The sequence below is a fragment of the Rhea americana genome, unplaced genomic scaffold, assembly GCF_003343005.1.
Source record: "Rhea americana isolate MKP2758 unplaced genomic scaffold, rheAme1 scaffold_68, whole genome shotgun sequence".
NCBI lineage: Eukaryota > Metazoa > Chordata > Aves > Rheiformes > Rheidae > Rhea > Rhea americana.
The window spans coordinates 2,761,727-2,781,981 of record NW_028186845.1 but is presented as its reverse complement, the minus strand read 5'-3'; the positions used below and the strand labels follow the sequence as shown (position 1 = coordinate 2,781,981).

The following is a 20,255-nucleotide window of genomic DNA, read 5'->3' as shown; positions in this document are numbered from 1 at the left end:
AGGCGCTGGGAAAGGGGCTGTTCCCACGGTGTTTGCTGTTGGAAAAGCCAGTCCTGCAGCAGCGCGGCTGTGTGTGCTTTACAGCTTGCGAGCGGTCGAATTGAAACCCATGAAATTGCTTGAACAGGTGAAGTTGGTAAGTACAGCAATCTGGGCCTTACAGATAAGACAGACCATCTTCAAGGAAAAAAGAATTGCTCCTTTGGGACAAGCACAGGTCTTTCCTGCCAAATCCATGTTCCTCCAGATCCTCTCTTTGCAGGACGATGGATGTGAGCGTCGACATACCTCCTTTCCGTTTTAAACTCCATAATGCACTTCTCAAACACAGTTAATAAGTAAATGCACCTAGTGCTGTCCAGAAAATATGGTTCTTTAATAAATGTATTTGCTACATTATGAGCTCTGGCTTTACACCAGTATTTGAATTGTGCTGAGGGAAAAGATAGAAAATCCGGTTCTCCTGATCTCCCTCTAGCGTRTTCTAGACAGCAGTGTTGTCTGTCAGAGGATTTCAGAGGACTTTGAAAAACGTTGCAGTCACTTTCCCACATACTTCATCCTGCTCACGAAAATGTATTATTAAACCACAGCCACTTTGTGAATGGCCTAACGAAGCAAGTTACCACGTCTGAAGCAGAGCAGAAAGAAAACTCATGCTCYCTCCGTGAGAGGACGATCCTGCAGAGGATGTGAAGTCGTGTGTAGACATGCTGTATATTAATTTGTGCATTTTATTATAACATTAAACAGCTGTTATTACAGAAGGACATGGATTTCTGCCCAGGTAGCAGTCAGGGTAGATGATGAGCACACAGATTGCAGCAGTAAACTCATGCGATATGCAACCTTATGTTTCAATATCTGTATTTTTTCACTTGTGAAGCCGAAGCCTTTTCAAGCTGGTGAGTTGCCAACTCTCCCATTGCACCGGTGGCATAGAATTGCCTCCAAAAACTGCCTCTCTCCAGCCCACTAAGAAAGAAATTGTAATGGGTGGGAAAGAAACCAGAGAAGTATTTGAAAGTTCTTCAAAATGGTCATCTAAAATATTGCTGAATATTCTTAAACTGGTGGAAAAAAGATACATGAACAAAATTTCAGGTTGGCCATGAAAACTATGTCCTTGACTACTGCTGATGCTCAAGCGAGTCTAATAGCTATAGTTTTTACACTGGACAAAACATGGTCTTCTGAATTATTCTATGGAAAAAACAATGCCTTGGAGGAACGTTGAGATGACTGTTTTGTGGCCATTTAAAAAGAATTAACYGTGTTTTGGGTTGCACTGAGGCTCACGGGATTGCATATGAGCAGACATCTCTGTCCATTTYGAATACTCTTGAATTCAGCAGTTTGATTTCAATTGGAGATGGCCTGTGATTTTATTAGCCCACAGAACATAGAATGTTTTTCTGGAATACAAGGGAAAAAAAAAGATGTAGGTGGACTTTGAAATTCTAAATATGCTTAAAAATGGTTACGAGTTATATACAGTTGAGAAGTCCTGACACAAGTCTGCCAGGTGAAGGTTCAGGTACCACATAGATGTGTGTAAATTCTAGTAGACTTGGAGGGCATAATCTACCATGAAGTTTTAGGCTGACTTTAGGTCCGCTGTTTCTTAGTATCCTGAGGGTGCTGAAACCCAAGCCTCCAGATCTTTGTGTCTGTTTGCTCTGCAGACAACACAAATCAGATGCGTGATACCTGCTCTGCAGCTGTGAAAATCCTCCATTCCTCGAGCGTGCTCTTCGGAGCAGCGGTATCATGGTGTTCGACAAAGCTTCTTTGGAGAATAAACTGAACTGGGACAAAATGGGCTGAGGYGAAATAGCCTGAGCCCAGTCTTGGGAAAGGTCCTCTGCTCCTGCAGAAGGCAGGGGTGCTTAGCTGAAAGCGCGGAGACTGGCTGACAGGCTGCAATTACTCCTGCCAAGTGCGTCAGGCTGCGTTCTGAACCCTCGCTTGATGGGGACAGATCTGTTCTGAGTTATAAAATATCAAACAAAACTGCCTCAGGTCATAGATATGACAGCGTCTGTGCTTCTAATCAGGATTCTCCTTCAGCAGCAGGTTTCGCTTATTTATCCTACACAAACCACCTCAAAATGAGTTGAATTTCCTTCATAAAAAAAAGCCATAGGGATGGCATAAATCTCAGCTTTAGTCTCCATGAAATCCAAACTAAAATTACCACTCTGGCTGGTAGCGTGTGCCATGTACACTGTGCTAAGGAAAGAACTTCCTTCGATGCATTTGTAGCAAGGAGAAATGTTAGGAAACAAGTTTCCACGTCRGAGCCTCTGTATAACGCGTATTTGTGCTGTAGCAAATTGTTTTTGCAGCACACGCTGTAACGTACAATCAGAATAATATTCAGTTARCCCAGTAGTTGCTGCTTGCAGCATTCTGTAAGAGTCGGTGATTAAGAACCTCTCTGTATGGTTCAAACCACAGTAACTAATTTYTCCTGCAGGACGTACGCGGCTGCCAAGTCTCCGTAGGGATCCCGACCCGAAGTGAAGCTATTTTACAGGTGAACAAAGCAGCTGAAGGATGACCTTGCACTCTGCCCCGAGAGCCCGCAGCGCCTGTCCTAACCGGTCGTTCCTGCGAACGATACGCTTTATAAAGAGCTGAAACGAGGAAACAGCCGGAGACGGAGAGAGGTTGGGGAGGAGCAGGGATGGCCTTTCAGCGACGTGAGCGATGGTCAGGGCAGGAGGACTCGGGACACCTGAAAACTTAGTAAATGATACCTGATTCCCCAGGTGGCTCCACTGATGTGATTAGGGCTGTTTGCAGAACATGGATTTAATCACCGTTCTGCCCTTTATAAGGGTCTGTGATTTGATGCCTCCTGCAGGTGCAGCTTCTGATGGCTTCAGTTAAATTGTGGGTGGGTGGGTGAGGACTGCCCGGTCCGGCCTGCGGCTCTGCCAGCTGCTGGAGTTCRTGGAGACTAGAGCTGAGAACTATGTGAGCACTTTGGAAGGTTGTAAATGTTTTCTAACATTTAACAAATGTATAATACCCATTGCCCAGTCTCACCTTTGGGTCACAAAATGGTAAATCTTACCTGTGAGTCACAAGCAATATAATTGTGGCAAATATGAATAGCTTTCCTCCGACCAGACTTCATTAATATGTATTGGAAACCTAAAAGAGTATTCAGCTGTGTGGGGGAAAAAGTACAGGAGAATTGCTTTGGATTATAATAATTTCAGCAAAGCATCTAATTTATATATTAAGCTTGCTTAATGGACTTGTATTGCCTTGCTCTTTGATCTGAAGAAAAAGGTGGTGAATAATTTATTGTATAAAAAAAAAATCCCCAGCCCAGCCCACATGCCACAATCTGCCCTGTAATTTGCATTTTTTAAGAGATGCCATTACTAGGCGGGAGAACTGCTTCCTAAAGATTCCTTCCAATATTACAAATGTATTTTCACGAGGTATGCTCTGGGGAAAAAAATAATAATGAAGGAATGCAATTCTGCAGACAAATGTTTCAGCTCTATGCCTTCTTCTCTAAAGACAGTCATTTCAACTAAATGCCAAAAGGCATTTAGCTGTAACATTTGTCAGCAGAATAGGGTTGGCTTTAGGTTTCCCTCCTGATTTACAATTGAGTGTTTATTGGGTTTACTGTACTGCAGCATGTTTTGTTAACCTCTAAAAAACCCCATCCAGCTTACGCATTAATCACAAGGGTGATATCCATCAGAGCAAACTGGGCCAGACTGGGTGGAAGGGAGAGGGGTGCAGGCTGCTCCCGTGGGGACGGCAGGGAGGAAAGGGGCAGCGGAGGCTCGAGGCTGGGCTGTAGATAACCTGCATCTGGGTCCTGGCTCCCTGGATGGTTCTTGTAAGATGCTTAATTTATTTCTCTGTTTTYTAACCAGGAAGGGGAGAAACGGTGCTGTTGTGAGCCGGCGGCGTTTAGGTGGGCTGCGGTAGAGCCGCAGGCTGGCGAGGCAGCCGGGGCGTTGCAGGGCAGCCGCGGGGTGCGTGGTGCGGGGCGCTGCCCCCGGGCGCAGGGTGCTGGCTCGGAGAGCCCCTCGGCAGCCCACGCTGCGCGAGCACTGCGGGAAGAGCCTCATCCTCCGGGGCGGTGCTGCTTGAAGCCGAATTACGGGACCCTGGTGCCTGGGCTCCCCGGAAGGGGTTTGCGCGTACCCGTTGCGGGCATTGCTCAGTAATCCCTGTCCGAACGGGGTTGATAGCAGTGTCGGTAATCACGGCTTTATCACGACTCTTGACACGTCTCCCGTTCGCATTTCCCCCCCATTTGTCCAAAGCAATGAGTTGTCAAACATTTACAGGGGCTGTGCACAGGGTTTATTCATATTTAAATAAAGCCATTATCCCGGCCTTGAGTTTCAGTAGTTTTCTGCTCTTCCTCTTGAGTATTTCTCTCAGTAGTGCCATCTAATCAGCTTTAGGTTTTAATTAAACAGCTGTCATTTGCTTCCTAGTTCTGTTGCGACCTGATGTTGTATTAAATTTTAATTTAGCCTAGGCTGGATAAGAAGTAGATTCCTTCAGACAACAAAGAAATGCTATTAGCAGGTTACAGTTGTAATTAAGAAGAGCTCTGCTGAAGTGCTAATGCATTCAGGTACAGAGAAGGAACTGCAGATAAACATGCACACAGTTGTTATTCAGGGCTAGAGCCCGCAATGCGAATATGTAGCTCTCGCCTGGGCTGCTTGAATCCCAGGTTTTGGACAAGATACCACAACTGAAACCCTTCACAAAAGCCATAGGAAAATGGGATTCCTGTTTTTTTCCTCTGAGACCTTGCAGCGTCTGGGGCTAGAGGTTTGGGCTGGTGGTCCCTGGACATTGCTGCAGGTGTTCCGGGGAGGCTGTGCCGTGGGGCAGGACCTGCCCGTGTAAATCAGACCTGTTATCCCTTTCTGCGTGTCAGATGCTGTCAGTAAGAACCAGCACAGGTATCCTAAATTCAGGGTATTTTTTTTCTGCAGTAAATCCTATCACGGAAATATAAAACAAGCCTAACAGAATCCAGATGAAATGCTATTACTTGTTAAAGATGCATTAAAAAAAAAAAAAAGTGTTTATAAATCTAATGGACAGTCAATCAGTTCAGTTCTGCCTTCATATTTCTTCTTCTGAGGAAATATATTTTTGCAGTCTATAAACAGCGAGCTCTTAGCAAGGTCTTTACGCAGCCTATTAAGCTTGTGTAGCGCTCGATCCAGGCATCTGAAATATTGATTTCTATAGCAGAATTGCTTACAGTCGTCGTTTTTGTGAGGCCGTGCCGGCTAATGAGCCCCACGGGTGTCTGCGCGTGCTGCAGAGGAGGGGAGGCGGAGGGCGGTGCTGGAGCCGGGCGTCCCCCCGGGCGGGCGGGCGTCCCCGCGCAGCCCGGCGCGCCGTGCCTCCCCGCGCGGGGAGCAGCGCAGCCTCGCCGCCGACGTTGCCTTGCCCTGCGGGGCTGGCGGCGCTCGCGAGCCGGGAGGGGAGCCGTGGGGCTCGTGCGTCCCGCGTCCCGCCTGGGCGGCTCCCGCAGGCTGGCGCAGCGGGCCGGCGCCAGAAGCAAAGGAGAAGTTACCCTGGGCTTGGTGCGCACCTGACTCGAGCGCTGCCGAGGCGAGCAGGAGGGTTTCACCCCCGGCTGAGCGGTGGCTGGGTGCGAACGCCCCCTGCCCCGACACGCGAGGTAGTACTGTGCTAACAAAAGCGGCTTTGGAAGTGGAATTAGTGGCAATTTTTGTGTCACTGGCAAAAATACTGTTTCCCCGATGCCCTGAAGAAGGATGTCTGTTGCTGAAGAGCAGTTCAGAAATCATACGCTGCCAGGCAGCTTTTGGGGAGCATTTTGGTACCGAGCCACGTTGTCCGAGCCACGTATGTGGCGTGCGCCTGTAGCAGATCGGTGGCTCAGGGTTGGTGGGGTATTTGCCGTCGGCCTGATAAGTCTGCCTTACCTCTTCTGACGTACTCGCGGCTGCAGCGCCCTTGGTTTGCCTTGATCTGTCTTACACAACCTCGCTCTGCCTGAGAGGCCTCTGAGCTTTTCCTTCTGCGTGGCAGYGCGTTTTCTCCTTAGTCTTGTTCTGAGCTCCAGCTCCGTGAAAGGGTTTTGCAGTTGTTCTTTGAGCCTTTCACTTCGGCCACGTATTTCTCTCTCTCCCTCCCAGTGTCCCTCCCTCACGGGTGGCAGCTGGTTATAAATGAGCCCGTTCAGCATAAACAAAAACTAGACAGCCGTTTACTGTGTGAAACATCTGGTTTGTGCCTCGCGGAGAGCAGAACAGAGACGGTATATTTATTTCATGAGGTACTGCTCAGAAAAGCATCTCCATCCAGGATAACACTTAAACACATGCTGAAACCACGGTGAAGTCTGAGTGTCAAGTTGAGCGTGTACTTTTAGTGCTGTTCTGAACAGAAACGGACTCGAGTACACGCTTAAGTGCTTTTCTGGAACATGAGTGCCCATAAAGCTCTAGTAGACTGTATTAGTTAGCTAGCCCTAGTGGTATTAGTACTTGAACTCATTTAATTCAGGGTACTTTTTGTAGAAGTTTCCCAATATTGATTAATAATACATCCTAGTTGCAGTTATTTATTGGTCTTCTCCAGCTGTCTGTAGCTTGTGGTCAATGCCCATTATTTTCTATCAATCTAGCTAGCAGGCAGAAGCAAATGATAGTGAATATATTCCTATGCAAGCTGCTGTCAAATTTTTCACTAACATCCATTTCTTCTTCTACCAATTCTAATCATGGAGTTTAAAGTTAGATTAGTTGGAAGCAACTTTTTTTTTTTCTTCCAGCTGACAAGCAATTAGTTTTATGGAAGTTGAAAAAYGAAAAGCAAATTGATTTAAAGCAGTATTTCCTATTGCAGGCTCTGCTAGAAGGCTGAGGCTGAACCTCTGTGAAGGAAAGCACAGACGGTTCCTCGCTACACGCTCGTATCAAGTTCTGGGCCTGGCAGTAAGTGCTGCTTGAGCGGAGGCAAGCTCCTCTGAAGGCCTTTGGAGACTCTTCCCCTCTCATCTGCCCGGCTACTTACGCAAGGCAGGGACCTCTTGTAGCAACTCATTTGGAGTAATTAATCAAACTGCAGCCGCACGGAGATGCGGAGGAAGGCTGCGTTAATGGAGTCATTAGTGTGCCAGAGCTGCRAATTCATCAGGAGTAGAGATAAATGGGGTAAAACATCTCTAGGTGTGATTTTGATGGGGAAAGATTGGAAAACTTGTGTATGGTATTGCCTGGTTTGTAGTAGCTCATCTCAGGCATAGCTTTTCTCATCACGTTTTTAAGCCCAGAAAAGGGAAAGTGTTTAACTGACAACTCCTAAGCTGGAGCAGTAAGGGTAGAAATGCTGCTGTTGTAATGCTTGATTATCACCTCCTAAATCACTGACGTGATTTGGGACATACGGGTGGGAAGAGTTGCTGGCACCCTCTGAAGATTGTGCCTGAACAACRCTGTGGTTCTGCCAAGCTGCAGATGTGCCCTCTTGCATGATTGCATTATGGATTTTATTGCCAGAGCAGCCAAACCCATGAATGGGCTCAGAAAGAATAAATCCATATGTCTGCTAAGAACAAAACATGATGGGCTAGACACAACTTTGGGCTCCAGAAGTTATTAGACCGCTGATTGCCAGGCATCCGACGGGCGTGTGTGAGGACGGGTCACTCTCTATGTGCTTTTCTGCCTGTTCYTGGCCACCGCTGGAGGCAGCGTTTGGTCCATCAGTCTGACCCCACCAGCATTCTTATGTCTTCATGCTTCTCTAACGTCCATCCCTTGTTTGTGTGTGCATACAGGACACAGAAGTTCTTAACACAGCCATCCTGACCGGGAAAACGGTGGCTGTGCCAGTCAAGGTTGTTGCCGTGCAGGAGGATGGGGCAGTGGTCGATGTTTCCGAGTCCACTGAGTGCAGATCGGCCGATGAAGACGTCCTAAAGGTAAGGCAGCTGAACGAGGGGGAGAAGAACGACGTTTTCACCTTTTTTTCTTCTGCCACCACCTGATGGGCACCTAGCCCGAATTCCAGTTTTCACGGGAACCCGTCTTTAGGAGTCTTGGGGGTTGCTGCAGCAGAGGGTTGTTTCCACTGCGCAGCACGGGGTTTTGTCTGCAGAGGTGGTGCAGCTTTAGCACATTTCCACAGCCTGATGCGGAGCTCCCCATACGGCGTGGGAGAGAGGGCCGGGGAGGCGGAGAGTGTGGTCCTGGTCCTCCTCCGCTGGCCAGCCCGCGCTGGTGAGCAGTGTGTTGTCTGAGGCATCCCACTTGGGAAAAGTCGACTCCCCACACAAGGATCTTTATTACGGTGCAGCTTTTCTGCATCCATTATTAAATAGTAATAATGCAGTAGGTTGTAGCAGTGTGTTGCAAAGTTTCCTACAGGCTTCTGACTGCATCATCTGCTTTGCAGTTAAGATTTTCTCRTAAATAAAGATACTGAACTGTACCAAAATCTTGAGGAGCAGGATGGAAATAGAAAGCGACAACCATATTGCAAAAATTCTTAAAACAAGATCTGGGAGTTTTGAAACAGTGCTTTTCTTTCAAATATAATGTGTTCAGCTCGTTCTCACTCCCCAACACTGAGATGAAAATAGCTTTAATGTGACTTTATCAAGGCATTGACTCTATGACTTATGGCACTATTTCATGACTTTTTATCAGCTTTTAACTCATCATTATTATTTAGGCTAAGAAAGGATATTTTTGAACATCTTTAATGGATTTATTTGGTTTATTTTGTGGTTTGGGGCTAGGGATTTTCTTTTGGTTTTGAATGAACTTCATAAATGAGTACAATATCTTTTATGTCGACTTTTTTTTTTTTTTTGTAAATCTCCCAGCTGCTGTGGGGGAAAGATTATCTTAATTTATTTAGCCTTTTTTTTTCTTTTCCTTTTTTTTTTTTTTTTTTTTAACTCCCACGAAGATTAAAAGAGTAGATGAGGAATGATGGTTTCTTTGCCTCTGTTCCAGGAGAGTACAGTATATTGTATATAAATGCTATAAAAATAGGCTGGCATACCCATTCTATTTAAACCTATAACCTGCAGATATTATTATAAACTGTCACTGTAGCTTTCAAGAAACAAGCTCCTCCCGATATTCTATCTATTAATTGGATCGCGCCCGAATACRTTCCAGCTCTGGTCACTTTTCTAAGTTCTCTTCAGCTTGCATTTGAAACCCACGTGCTAGACCTGTGTACTTTTAACTTATCAGTGTAACCTCTTTGTAGATAAAAACTAAAAAGGTGCTAATAGATAGCTGGTACTTTGTCAGATATTTTTTCATATTCTCTTAACTGGCTAAAGAAATGCATACAACAAAGCTGTTATTTATTTTGAAAATCGTATGCTGGTACAAAACATTCACTTATTTTTGACAATTCTGAATGAGCTTGTTACATTGTTTTGGAATAAATTACATCCTCTAAAACAAACAAAATCTCATTGCATTTCAGTTCCAACAACAAAGAAATTCCTTTGCAGTTCAGTGACTTGTTTTGCAACTTTACATTTTGTAGCAGCTTTCCTCTCTCTGAGACCATTAAATGAAGGATCTCACCTGATCCTCGGTAGCTATAGGAAAGGCAAAACCAGTTTCTGTTTGGGTGAAAGCCTTTAGCCAGGCAATGTCTACTTGCTTCCAACTAAAAATCCCTCTAAAAATCCCATTTTCTTTTTCCAGTAACATAAGAAAGGCCTTACCAGAAGGAACAAGAATGAATATCTTTGTTTATGGCTAACTTGGTTTTCAAAGGAACAGTCTCTCTCGATAAATTTTGACCATATTGAATAGCCATATGGTTATTCTTATCTGATAGTGGCTATTATTTATCAGGTCACAATGAGTTGCTCACATTGTAAATTTAAGAACCAAGTTATACATCGTCAGCATACTGCAGAGATTGTCTTTTTTATTATTATTATTGCCATTCAGAAAACCAGATGCAGATCTAAGAGATGGTTTACGTGGACTTACCTTTGTATTAATTGAGTTTCTCRTATTTCTGTGACTCTCTGTATTTAGAGAACACTGGAATGAACTAGATAGCGAAAGGTCAGGAAAAGGACTCCCCCTCCTCTTCCACTACTAAAATTAGTATCTGCAGACTTCAGGGAGAGTTGCATTTCAAAGCACTGCCCATTTAAAGTCCGTTTCGTTCAAGAAGCAGTTGTCCATATGGMTATACTGTCAAAGCTGGGCATGAAGTTGTTCTGGTTCCCAAATTTAAAAGGTCCACTGGAGTTGGCAACTAAACAAGGCTTGACACGACCTCTGTGAGCAGAGACAAGATTTCCAGTTGCAGCTGTGAATTTATACACTTTGAGAAAGTAAAGCTCTTGCCCTCTGACCACCTTCCTGTTTTGCTTTTTCAAAGGAGGTTGTATTTTTAGGAGGAATTAAAGACCTGCTCCAAAGCACCTTCAAGTTGATGAGTGTCTTCCCATTCCTTTCAAGGGCTTTGGATAGAGCAGACCAAGACACGGGCCAAAATTCTGCACAGGTTTTACAAGATTTGCACTATATTCCCATTCTTTTCTTAGCGACTAAGTTGGATATAAATCAGGACTTCATTTGCCTGTTTTGTGATATTATCTGGGCGTCAAACTACCYGACAGCAGAGAATGCCTCTGGAACTCTTTTTCCAGACCTGAAACTAACTTTATAATGTATTAATTTAATGAACAAAACCAAGAGGTCTGAACATGGTCTTCACTGAGTTCATCTTGTCTCATCCTGGTGATATAAAAGGTCTCAAAATGGGAATAATGTTATTTTTGTGAAAATTACAGCATCCTTGTAATGGATTTCAGTCCTAAATTACTGAGAGAGGCTATCAGACTGAATGCTGCTCAGGYATAATTTTTTAACTGGAAATATATATATTAGCTGCAAGATTGAATCCATTACAATTAATTATTCAAATTAAATTTAGTACAGGGTTTATGTACCTATATTTTTTCAGAAAAATGCATACCCCCTTTACAAGCCTCTTTGGAAAGTCAGTATTGACTTCGCTTCCAGATTTGTGTTGCCTTTATTATATAGGTCGTACTGCTAAACCCTCTAATAAGAGTTGTCAGGCATTTTGGATGTAATTGCCTAATCCTGAGCTTCTTTTCACTGCTAATTCTGGCTTTATTGTTTCTTTGTAATTGGAGAGATATTCGTATTCTTTTGGATAGAACAGAAAGTGTTGCATTCTTAACCTTTTATTTCTGTTTAATAGATAATGATTTAATAGAYGATTAATGAGACAATTCTTTGATCACTGCTGTAACACCATTATTTTCAATTAAGCCATAATGAATTCAAGGTAGTTTAAATAAAACAGACTCTGGTCCAGGCTATTATCTCTTCATAGGTATTAGTTTGCATGTTTATCTGGACAGCTACCTAGATGCCATGTTGATATAAATACTACTCAGAGACAGTCAAGTAGATAGATGATGTGTAAGTGATTTATTTGTAGACAAGGGGTGTGAATCTTTCCTATTCTAAGCAATATATTCCCCCAGCCTAACAGTTTAATAGCTTCCCAGCAAGAGAATATTTCAGTCTACATATTTCAAAGCCTATATAATTAGATCAATATAACAAAATACATGCATTACTTTTTGTCCTTCCGTTTTCAGAACTTAGTGTGACTTGGCCCTTACAGGAGTTTCACAGGTGAACTTTCTTGGTTGGACTGTAGTTCCCACTATTTTATTTATGTTCTTGCTGGTGCACAGGGCATAGGTTATAATATTGACTGACCATTTTAACTAGTGGCTACCCTCTAAAAATTTTAAATGGAAAGGTTGCTCTGAGTCAGAGAAACTCCCATGCTTAGTCCGTCATTGAAAAGGAATGGCTAATGCTGTTGGCATTTGATGGAAAAGATTGGCTTTGTGATTAAGGCACTAAATGCTGCTCAGCATTAATTTCCATATCTCTTGCTGATTTCCTGTGTGACTGTGGGTAAATCACTCATTCCTCTCACTTCCTTATCTGCAAACAGGGCTGCAAAATACATCCTTTTCCCAGCCCCTGCCTTCTTTCAGTTGCTGGTGCTGCTGTTAACTCTGAATGGACAAAGTCCTTATCTCTGCTGGAGTCCCACTAACTTCACTGGCCTTCTGCCATTGAGTTATTTGAAGGACTTTTCTTCCTGCGTCCCTGCTCTTCCTGCACACTAGTGCTAAGTGGGGTTATGAGACTGGAAAGAAAGGAACGGTGGAAACTTGATCAGATTTATGCAGAAATTATTTGGCTGTGCTGGCGATGGGCAAAACAGAGAGATAAAGGAGCTGTAAGCGTGACGAAGGGAMCTTTTCTATATGCTGTGCCATGGGGCCTCAGTCTTTGTAAGTGGGGGAGAAAACTTTAAAGGAAAAAAATTAAAGTAGTTGTACCATGGCAGGCAGGTCCTTTGCTCRTCCGTCCTGCCAGGAAGTGTAAAGCACTGCTGAAGTTTTGATGGCTTGTTCCTGTGGRTCTCGCTTGCTCCCTGCTGGCCTCTGCGTTGTTGCCGGAGGGAAGTAAGAGTTAGACCAATGGTGGTGATGGAGGGAGCACCTAGAGATGGTCACGTTATAGAGGGAAGTCTAGTCTGAGGGTCTCTGGCACAGCCAGTCTCTACAGCTGCTGAGATGCTCCAAGCGAGGTCAATGCACTCCTTTTTCATCCCTGTAAAAGTACCTTTACAAGTCTGGACCGTAGTAATTTCACATGAAGTAAAACTCCGGCAGCATTACAGTTACATGGTAGTTACCTGCAACGCAGCATCAAGTGAGGAAATTATAACAAGGACAGTTTCTCAGCCCAAATGTTTATCTCGGAGGTGTACAAATGAGAGGGAGACGGCTGCCCCGTTAATTCGTTCTTAGAKTCGTCCCGTTCCCCTGCCCTCTGCGGGTTACGCAGGAACTGACTGATTTTGCCAATTACTCTGCGGCAATTCAAATGGCTTCCACGGAGTTACAGCACGGACTAATTTAGCCTATTTTTTTTGCAGCAGAAAGGGCCCTCAGCTGAACGGAAGGGGGTCGAGGGGCCTCACTGCCAGTTTCTGCCCGCATGCAAAGTGCAGTAGAGTCAGGCTCGAAGCGTTCAAAACAGCAGCGCTTCAGTAACGCACCAGGAACCCCGTCCGCGCGAGGACGCGCTTTCCGTGTTAGCTTGCTGGAGGAAAGCGCTTCACCTCCTCGTAATTTCCTGTCTAACTCTAATGGAAGTCAAACTGAAAGCATTCCTACCCCTTACTTTTCTAACACAAACCTTATCCTGAACTCTCTATAATTAATGTTCAAACAATAGAAGACCTAATTTTCCTAGCAGCAGCCAGCGAGGCTTTATCTAATGTGCAGTAAGAATAGGGTAAGAAAGGCAGGAAAGGTAATGGGTAGAATGAATCTGAGGAGGGTTTCCCCCTCTTCCAGAGGAAAAACAGATGGGTGAGAGGGGACCTTACAGGACAGCCCTGGGCCCAGCGATCTCTAACCCCGGCACAGTAGCCGCTTCAGGGCTCTGCAGCCGTGCCACCTGGAGCAGAGCTCCGGCAGCGTTACAGCTCTGGACATGTTTTGCACATCCCAGTCTTTACGACCTGCATAAAGGTAAGCAGTGAATCTGGGAATGAGCCCTTCCACCGAAGGCGAGAAGCTCTGCTGCCCTTCTCTCATAGCTGCTCCAGACATCCCTGTTCCTGGAGGTGTCCCTTGCCGGAGTTAGTCGGGACCCAGAGCGGTATTTCCAACCCTGCATCCTGRACGCTGAACATGTTATCTGAACATGTTTAACTCTCTTTTCCGGGGTGGCAGCCCAGCATTAGTGCAGATGAAGTGACCTTCCTTATTTGTGAGGGCCTGGAGGCTGCGGGTTTGCCAGCCTTGTAGTTTTTCAGTGACAGGGAAAGTACTTGTGTGGCAGATGCCAGCTTGGTCTGGGCTAAACACTAGAATGTCCACGCGGAAGGTRTGTATTGGTACAGCTGGGCTCCTTTGCGAGCACTTTACAGACTGAGTTGGGCCCAGAGGACTCCGGGATGCACAGGTTGTTTCTGTGTGGTCTTTCACGTCACTGGGGCAGAATTCAGCCTCACCCGCGTGGTTCGCCCYGTCTTTGTGCTCCCTTTACTGCTTTGTGTCTCCTGTAATTTCAGTGCACCTATTCTGACTTGTCGTAGGGCGAGTCGGAGTTAAACCAGGCTACTTTCTGGACACTAAGCAAATTGTTCAGACTAACTTAAGCCAGTTTTAATTGATCTTCTGTTTTAACTAACCTGTTTGTTTGTTGTTTAAAAGAGGAAAAAATAGGGAGGGATACTGTGGTTATCTAAGTAAGATGATACTGAATTTCTGGGAACGCTTCCTGGCTGCAGGCCCACAATACGTTCTTTGCACAGTTTACAGAAAGCAGCTTCTGCCTGAAGTTAAATACAGCTATTTATGCAGGAGCTCTGAAAACAGCCAGCGCTTGCAATTTGCAAGTTCTGCAGCTGCTTTGCCATTAAAGTATGTGATCAAGAATGCAATGTATTTGTACGTGAAGTGGAGCTAATCTTATTTCTCCATCTATCATATTTCTGAACTCCGATTACTACACTGCCTAAGAACTTTATTTTGTGGTCACTGGCTCAGGAATTAGCTCACTGCAGGAGCCCAAACTCTTTGGGGAAGCAGTGAAAATACTCTTCACTTGTTTATGTGATGGATTTACTTTGGTGCCAGTCAGTTTATTACAACCAATTCATTTTGAACTAGATCTTATTTCTTTAAGTGATTTTTTTTTCTTCAGTGCTGCTCAGTGGTTCAAGATTGAGAGCCCTGGAGGCTTAAGCACTCTGTCTCTCCCCAGAACATGGCCAGGCTGGGGCTGCAGCAGACGCCAGTTCAACTAGAAAGCTTTTGAAGTGCAGATGTTTAATTTGGTGAGTCTCTCTCCATGTCCATGCAGTCCTTTTAATCTCACCTGATTAGTGCCAGTGAATCAGCATCATCAGCTCCAGGAAATCAGCTGGTAACAACCTCAAGTCACTGTCAGCTTCATCTGCATCCGTCCTTGGGAGCCGGGAGGTGATGGACTCCGCAGTCCATTACAAATTCCCTGAGATAATGCCTCTCCCGATGCCTGACACAGCCAGGTGTTGATGGCAGTGAAGTGTTCCTAAGCTGAGCAGAAGGATTATGCAGCAGCTGGGGATCCTGCACGGGACTCGCCAGTTCTGCTGTACATCTCTGCCTTACTCCTTTGTGAARCTGTCTGGTCTCTCTCTGTCTCAGCTCCCACCCGTAGTAGAGCAGGGGCAGTCGGGATGCTCCTATCTCAGTAGAGTTTATTGGCAGGAGACCCGTTCAAGGCAGTGGATCTTGGCTTTTGTAGCTGTAGACAGGTATGCCTAAGACAGAGCAATAATTAAATATTGTTGAGCTGCTTGCAATGCATCAGACTTATAAACTGGATCTTGTTATGGTTTCTAGCTTTATCCAGAGAAAAATCCCTTCTGCCCCCCTACAAAGTTCATCTTTAGGAGTCATCAGAGATAGGCAGGAGAGTATGGGAAATCTCTCTACAATATATTGACCGCTGAATTAAGGAGTTTTTTTTTGTTGAAATATCAGAGGTTCTGACATTCAGGTCATCGGATTCTGCTAATTAGTTTTCTAGCCAGTCAAAGCATGATCAGAAAAGAGTAACATAGCCACTTACTGCATATTAAAGATTTATCTTAGAAAAGAACCATGTTACATAGCAACAGGTTGAAATCTATAGCGTTTTATGATTGTGCCAAGCTAAAATTTTGGGTTGAGAATCATATTTGCAGACAAAATAGCTCCATGTATAGCCATAAGGATGCCAATGAGGCAATCTCACAAAATCACATATTGAAGAATTAATATTCTGTACACAGTGCACATTGTACACAGTTTATAGCAAAATATATGTGTGTATCTTCCTGAAGCTATTTTTAAACATACACAGTCTTCAAAGCCAGCTTGAGAAAACTGTTTTGTCTGGGAGAGGATCCGTTAAGAACAGACCATGCCGACATGTGCAATTACGCAGATTTCGGCGGAGATGCTTATGGTGTCTTCCAAGGGACCAGCTGCTGCTTCAGAGGAAGAAAACAATTCTGTGGCTTAGCATTTGGCTGCTCGGAGAGGGCACGGATCCCAGTCCTGGGAAACAATCATTAGCCTGAACGGCCGTGCCGCTCATGATAAACTCTGAATATTTTATACTAAGAGATGCAGAGTAAACAACCCAGCCTAGGCTCAACAAAAGCAAATACAGCAGTAAGTAACTGTCTTGAGAAAATGTCAAACTTGGAGACTTTTCTCCATGTTCTGCAGGAAATGARCTTTGCTGTACGAACTTCAGTGCAGTAGGCCATTTAAATGTTTTAACTGAAGATGCATGAACCTCATGGATTCTGAGGCTTTTATGCCTCTTGAGCTATCATTCTTGCTGGGCAAATTAATTCACTTTGCCATTGCCGTCTAAACTCCTGGGGCCAAAACGTGCTCTCAGTTAAAGTCATGCAGCTGTGTGAAAGGCGCTGGAGTGACAGACGTGTTCCAGAGGGCAAAATTTGCTCCGTGTGAAAGTTAAAACTGCCATTAGGGTCAGCTGAAGGGTGAGAAATAAGTCGTTCCGCCCCCTTCACTGATGTGGTAGAGCAGAGAGGTGGGACTGGGCAGCAAATGATGCTTTTTGGATGGCACAGCACCCCATTTTAAGTAAGCAATGGCATTTGGGGTGCTGAAGTGCCACGTGGTGTCAAAACGCTGAATCCTTCGACCTACATGCAGGCTTATTTTGGAAGAGCTGTGCGGCTGCCGCGGCTCGCTGGAGCTGCGGCAGCTCCGCAGCAGGCGGCACGCGCCACCGCCGAGCCTCTGCCTTCCCCTGGCTCAGTGGGTCACAGTCAGATTTTGAATGCGKCTTGAGTTTATGTCTTTGTGGTTTAATTTATCCACACCTGTGTTTTGGTAACGTGTTCTAAGATGCACTCCCTCGAGATACGTAATTGGAGTTGAGGATGGAGCTGATGCCACCATCATTTTGAAGTGCAGTTAATTTATTTGACATAAAAAGCACCTACCATTGACAGCTACCAGCTCCCCTTCTTCTCTGTAGTAGAAGGCATTTTTGTTCTTGCCTTATTATTTTATTATTAATGTTTCTGCATTCTCATCGTGCAGAATGGGAAATCAGGACGTGGACTATTTTGATCTCCTTCATAGAAACAGCAACAGGAGGAGAAATGCATTTAGCTAGACAGCCATGTACCTTTGTGCATCAGGGCTGGGGTGCATCCAGGATGCTGGGTGGAGAGGGGAAATCGAGCCATAAAGAATATTAGCTATTTACTGGATTAATGAGTTGAATGACTCATTAAAGTAAGGATGAAAGAACAGAATGATGTTATAAATGACGTGTATGTGAAGCACAAGGAATGGAAGTTACTTGCTGGGATGTGGCTTTTATCTTCTTCCAATTGCTTTATGCAGTCTCGCTCGAGCCCCTTTCAGCTGCAACAGCAGCACGAACTTAGGGGTTAGTTAATGGCAGGTTATAGCATTTTGTGGATTATTAAGGTCTGATTTACATTTCTGCTAGGGTCAATTCACCAAAACGCTCAGAGAGGCCTAACACTAGGCGTGAGGCTTCCTTTCATTGCTAGAGTGGTAAAAAATTGCTTTTGTGAGCCAGAGTCAGGCTACTGGAGCATGGTACAGGTAAAAATCAAGTGTCAAGTAGCAATTAAAACTTGTATTAAATGTTTACCTTTATTCAATATGCATTAGTATTGCACTCGTTACCTCTACATTTTACAGCCCTTCAGTGGGGCAAATGTGGAATTCTGCAATGCTTGCCGGGGAATTGGGCAGCTTTTCCGTGATTTAAATATGAAAACAAATAACTACTTTATTAATAGAGATTGCTTAACTTTACTCTTTTGATGCATTTCTCTTGAGGGAAAGTGCAGGAAGTGGTTGGTGGTTCTGGAACAAGCAAGCATATTTCCCATGTGCTTCTATTAAAATAATCAGTGGTCAAACAGCCACTAGTGCTGGTGCTCGTAATCCGTCTCTGAGACTTACAGTCCATGCCCAGGGAGACAAATAGCAGCTTAGGCCATCTTAGCACTTCTGTTCTAGACCGTTGATCAACACTTTTATTTTACATTTGATGCAGATTCCTGCACAATTGTATGGCTAGAAGCTTGGGTTTGTTGTACAAGTACGGCCGCTGGGATTCAAAAGCCCGTGCGTGCTTCAAGAACAGGTTCCCTCAGCAAACTGTGAGGCAGCAAATACTGGAGCATGCAGAGTCGTCTGTGTAGTTACAGAGGTCATAAATAGATGCATGTGTGTATGTATGTAAAGGCTCCCCCCATACTTACCTGCAGAGGGGCTCGGTATCTGCCGTCGCGAGACAGGGGAAACAAAGTCTGTGCTGTGAAGCGCTTGCAGCAGGCACTGAGCCTGCTCTGCATCTTTTTAACCTCTATCCCTGCATCTTTGCCACACTCTTAAAATACAGCTCCAAGTGGGCATTTTTACGGCCTTGATTTATTCTGTCATCCCTCATGGCAGCATAATCAATCCCTCACCCCCACGTGTCCTCCTGCCGCCGCCCCCGGGCTCCGGGGCGGCCGGGCACAGCCCCGGGCTGGCCGAGCGGCCGCCGCTGCCGCCTCCGCAGAGGTGTGGAGCGGGAGACGCAGCAGCTGGGCACAGGCTCTGCTTTTCAAAACGTGCCCGGAGAAAAGCTCTGCGGCAGTGATTGCCAGATCGCCGAGAGTGACACCGCCGCGTGGGAGACRGCCGAGACCCAGCGGTCAACCTCAGCCCGGAGAGGCCCGGTGCTCAGGCGAGTGACGGACGCGTGGGTGATTTGGCTCCCTGGAAGCTGAGGGCAGGCTAGTTAAAACCCAGCACTTTTAGAGGTGAAATGCTCTGCTTTTGGCTGATCCACTCAGAACGGGGGATAAAAGTCAGAGCTGGCAGATGGGTTCTCACCAGTGAAGGAACAGCAATGCAAAGGAGGTGATGCTAGACCACTCTGTCTGTTTAGCTCTCTATAATCTACGCAACATATATACATTACAGATATTACCATTCTTGCTTGTTCTGCCTTTGCCCCCACGATTGTGCAAACAGCTCCATTTACAGAGTGAGAGTAAAGGCTGCTCCTGTGGGAAGCATTGCAGGATATGGCTATCAAACCCTCTAAAAATACACTTTAGCAGGATGTGGTCAGCAGCTAATGAACTCTGGAGCTCCTTCCAAGGGAGTCCCAGCCCGCTGCTGCCAGGCAGCGCTGTGCTGTCGTGCGGGCTGAGCAGGCCGTCCTGCCTGCGGCTTGCCAATAAAACCTTCCTTACACCTGAGAGCTGATCYGAAATCTGTCATGAGCCAGAGGAAAGGACATGCTGTAATAAACGGAGAAATAATGAGCAGAGATACACGAACTCCTGCAGGTGTCAAGAAAAGGCAGTAAAATGAATGTGTACTTTATTGAAGAAGATGTGGGCATTTATTTGAGTTGCATGTATTTATTACTTGTGGATTGCTGACAGTGTGCTCAACCCTGTGTGCGTGCGGTGTGGACACAGTGCCTACCCTAAAGATCTTGCAGCTGAGTAAGAGTTATACAGCGCTTACTACAATATAGACCTGGGAGGTAATCCTTTATTGAGTTACTTGTACAAATATCCAGTACAGCTGAGCAGTGAGCAGGGGAATGGCATTACCCAGGGAGCAGCAAATGGAGATTGCCCAGCAGGACTGCCAGCAAGGGGGAGTTCTCTGCTTGAGCTTTATTGTCAGAAATGGTAAGTTCCTAGCGGGAAATGCTATCTGCTATTTATATGCTTTATTTATTTGCTCTTTTCTGATTACTTCTCCTGAGCTTACTGTTTAGATTTAAGTTGCAATACTCCCCRCTGACTGATAGGTTTTCTCCTGAAAAAGTAAATCCTTAAGATACACAGTCTTTCCTTAGGTCTCTTACATTACACATTAACCACTGCAGAGCAAAATTAATGTATGCTYTTCCTTATTGTTTTCCTTCTTAATTCATTCCTTTCTACAAAGGCTCAGCAAGCACCAATTTTCTAAGYGAGTTTTTAATCGCCTGAGCCCAGTGTGCTTACTGTCTTCCAATCTAGTTGACATTTGATGCAATGAGTACTTCTGAATACAGTGTTTTTTCCCCCCAAACCTG

The 20,255-nt window shown here is 45.1% G+C and overlaps 1 protein-coding gene across 2 annotated transcripts in view; it reads left to right on the top strand.

The window, feature by feature from the left end:
• Positions 1-20,255, top strand: part of TMEM132B (transmembrane protein 132B) — a 255,118-nt gene that overhangs the window by 201,550 nt on the left and 33,313 nt on the right. For both annotated transcript variants that reach the window (XM_085321058.1, XM_085321057.1), the window contains exon 5: positions 7,823-7,966. In XM_085321058.1, the coding sequence (XP_085177184.1) occupies positions 7,823-7,966 (144 nt within the window). The remainder of the gene's footprint in view (positions 1-7,822; positions 7,967-20,255) is intronic.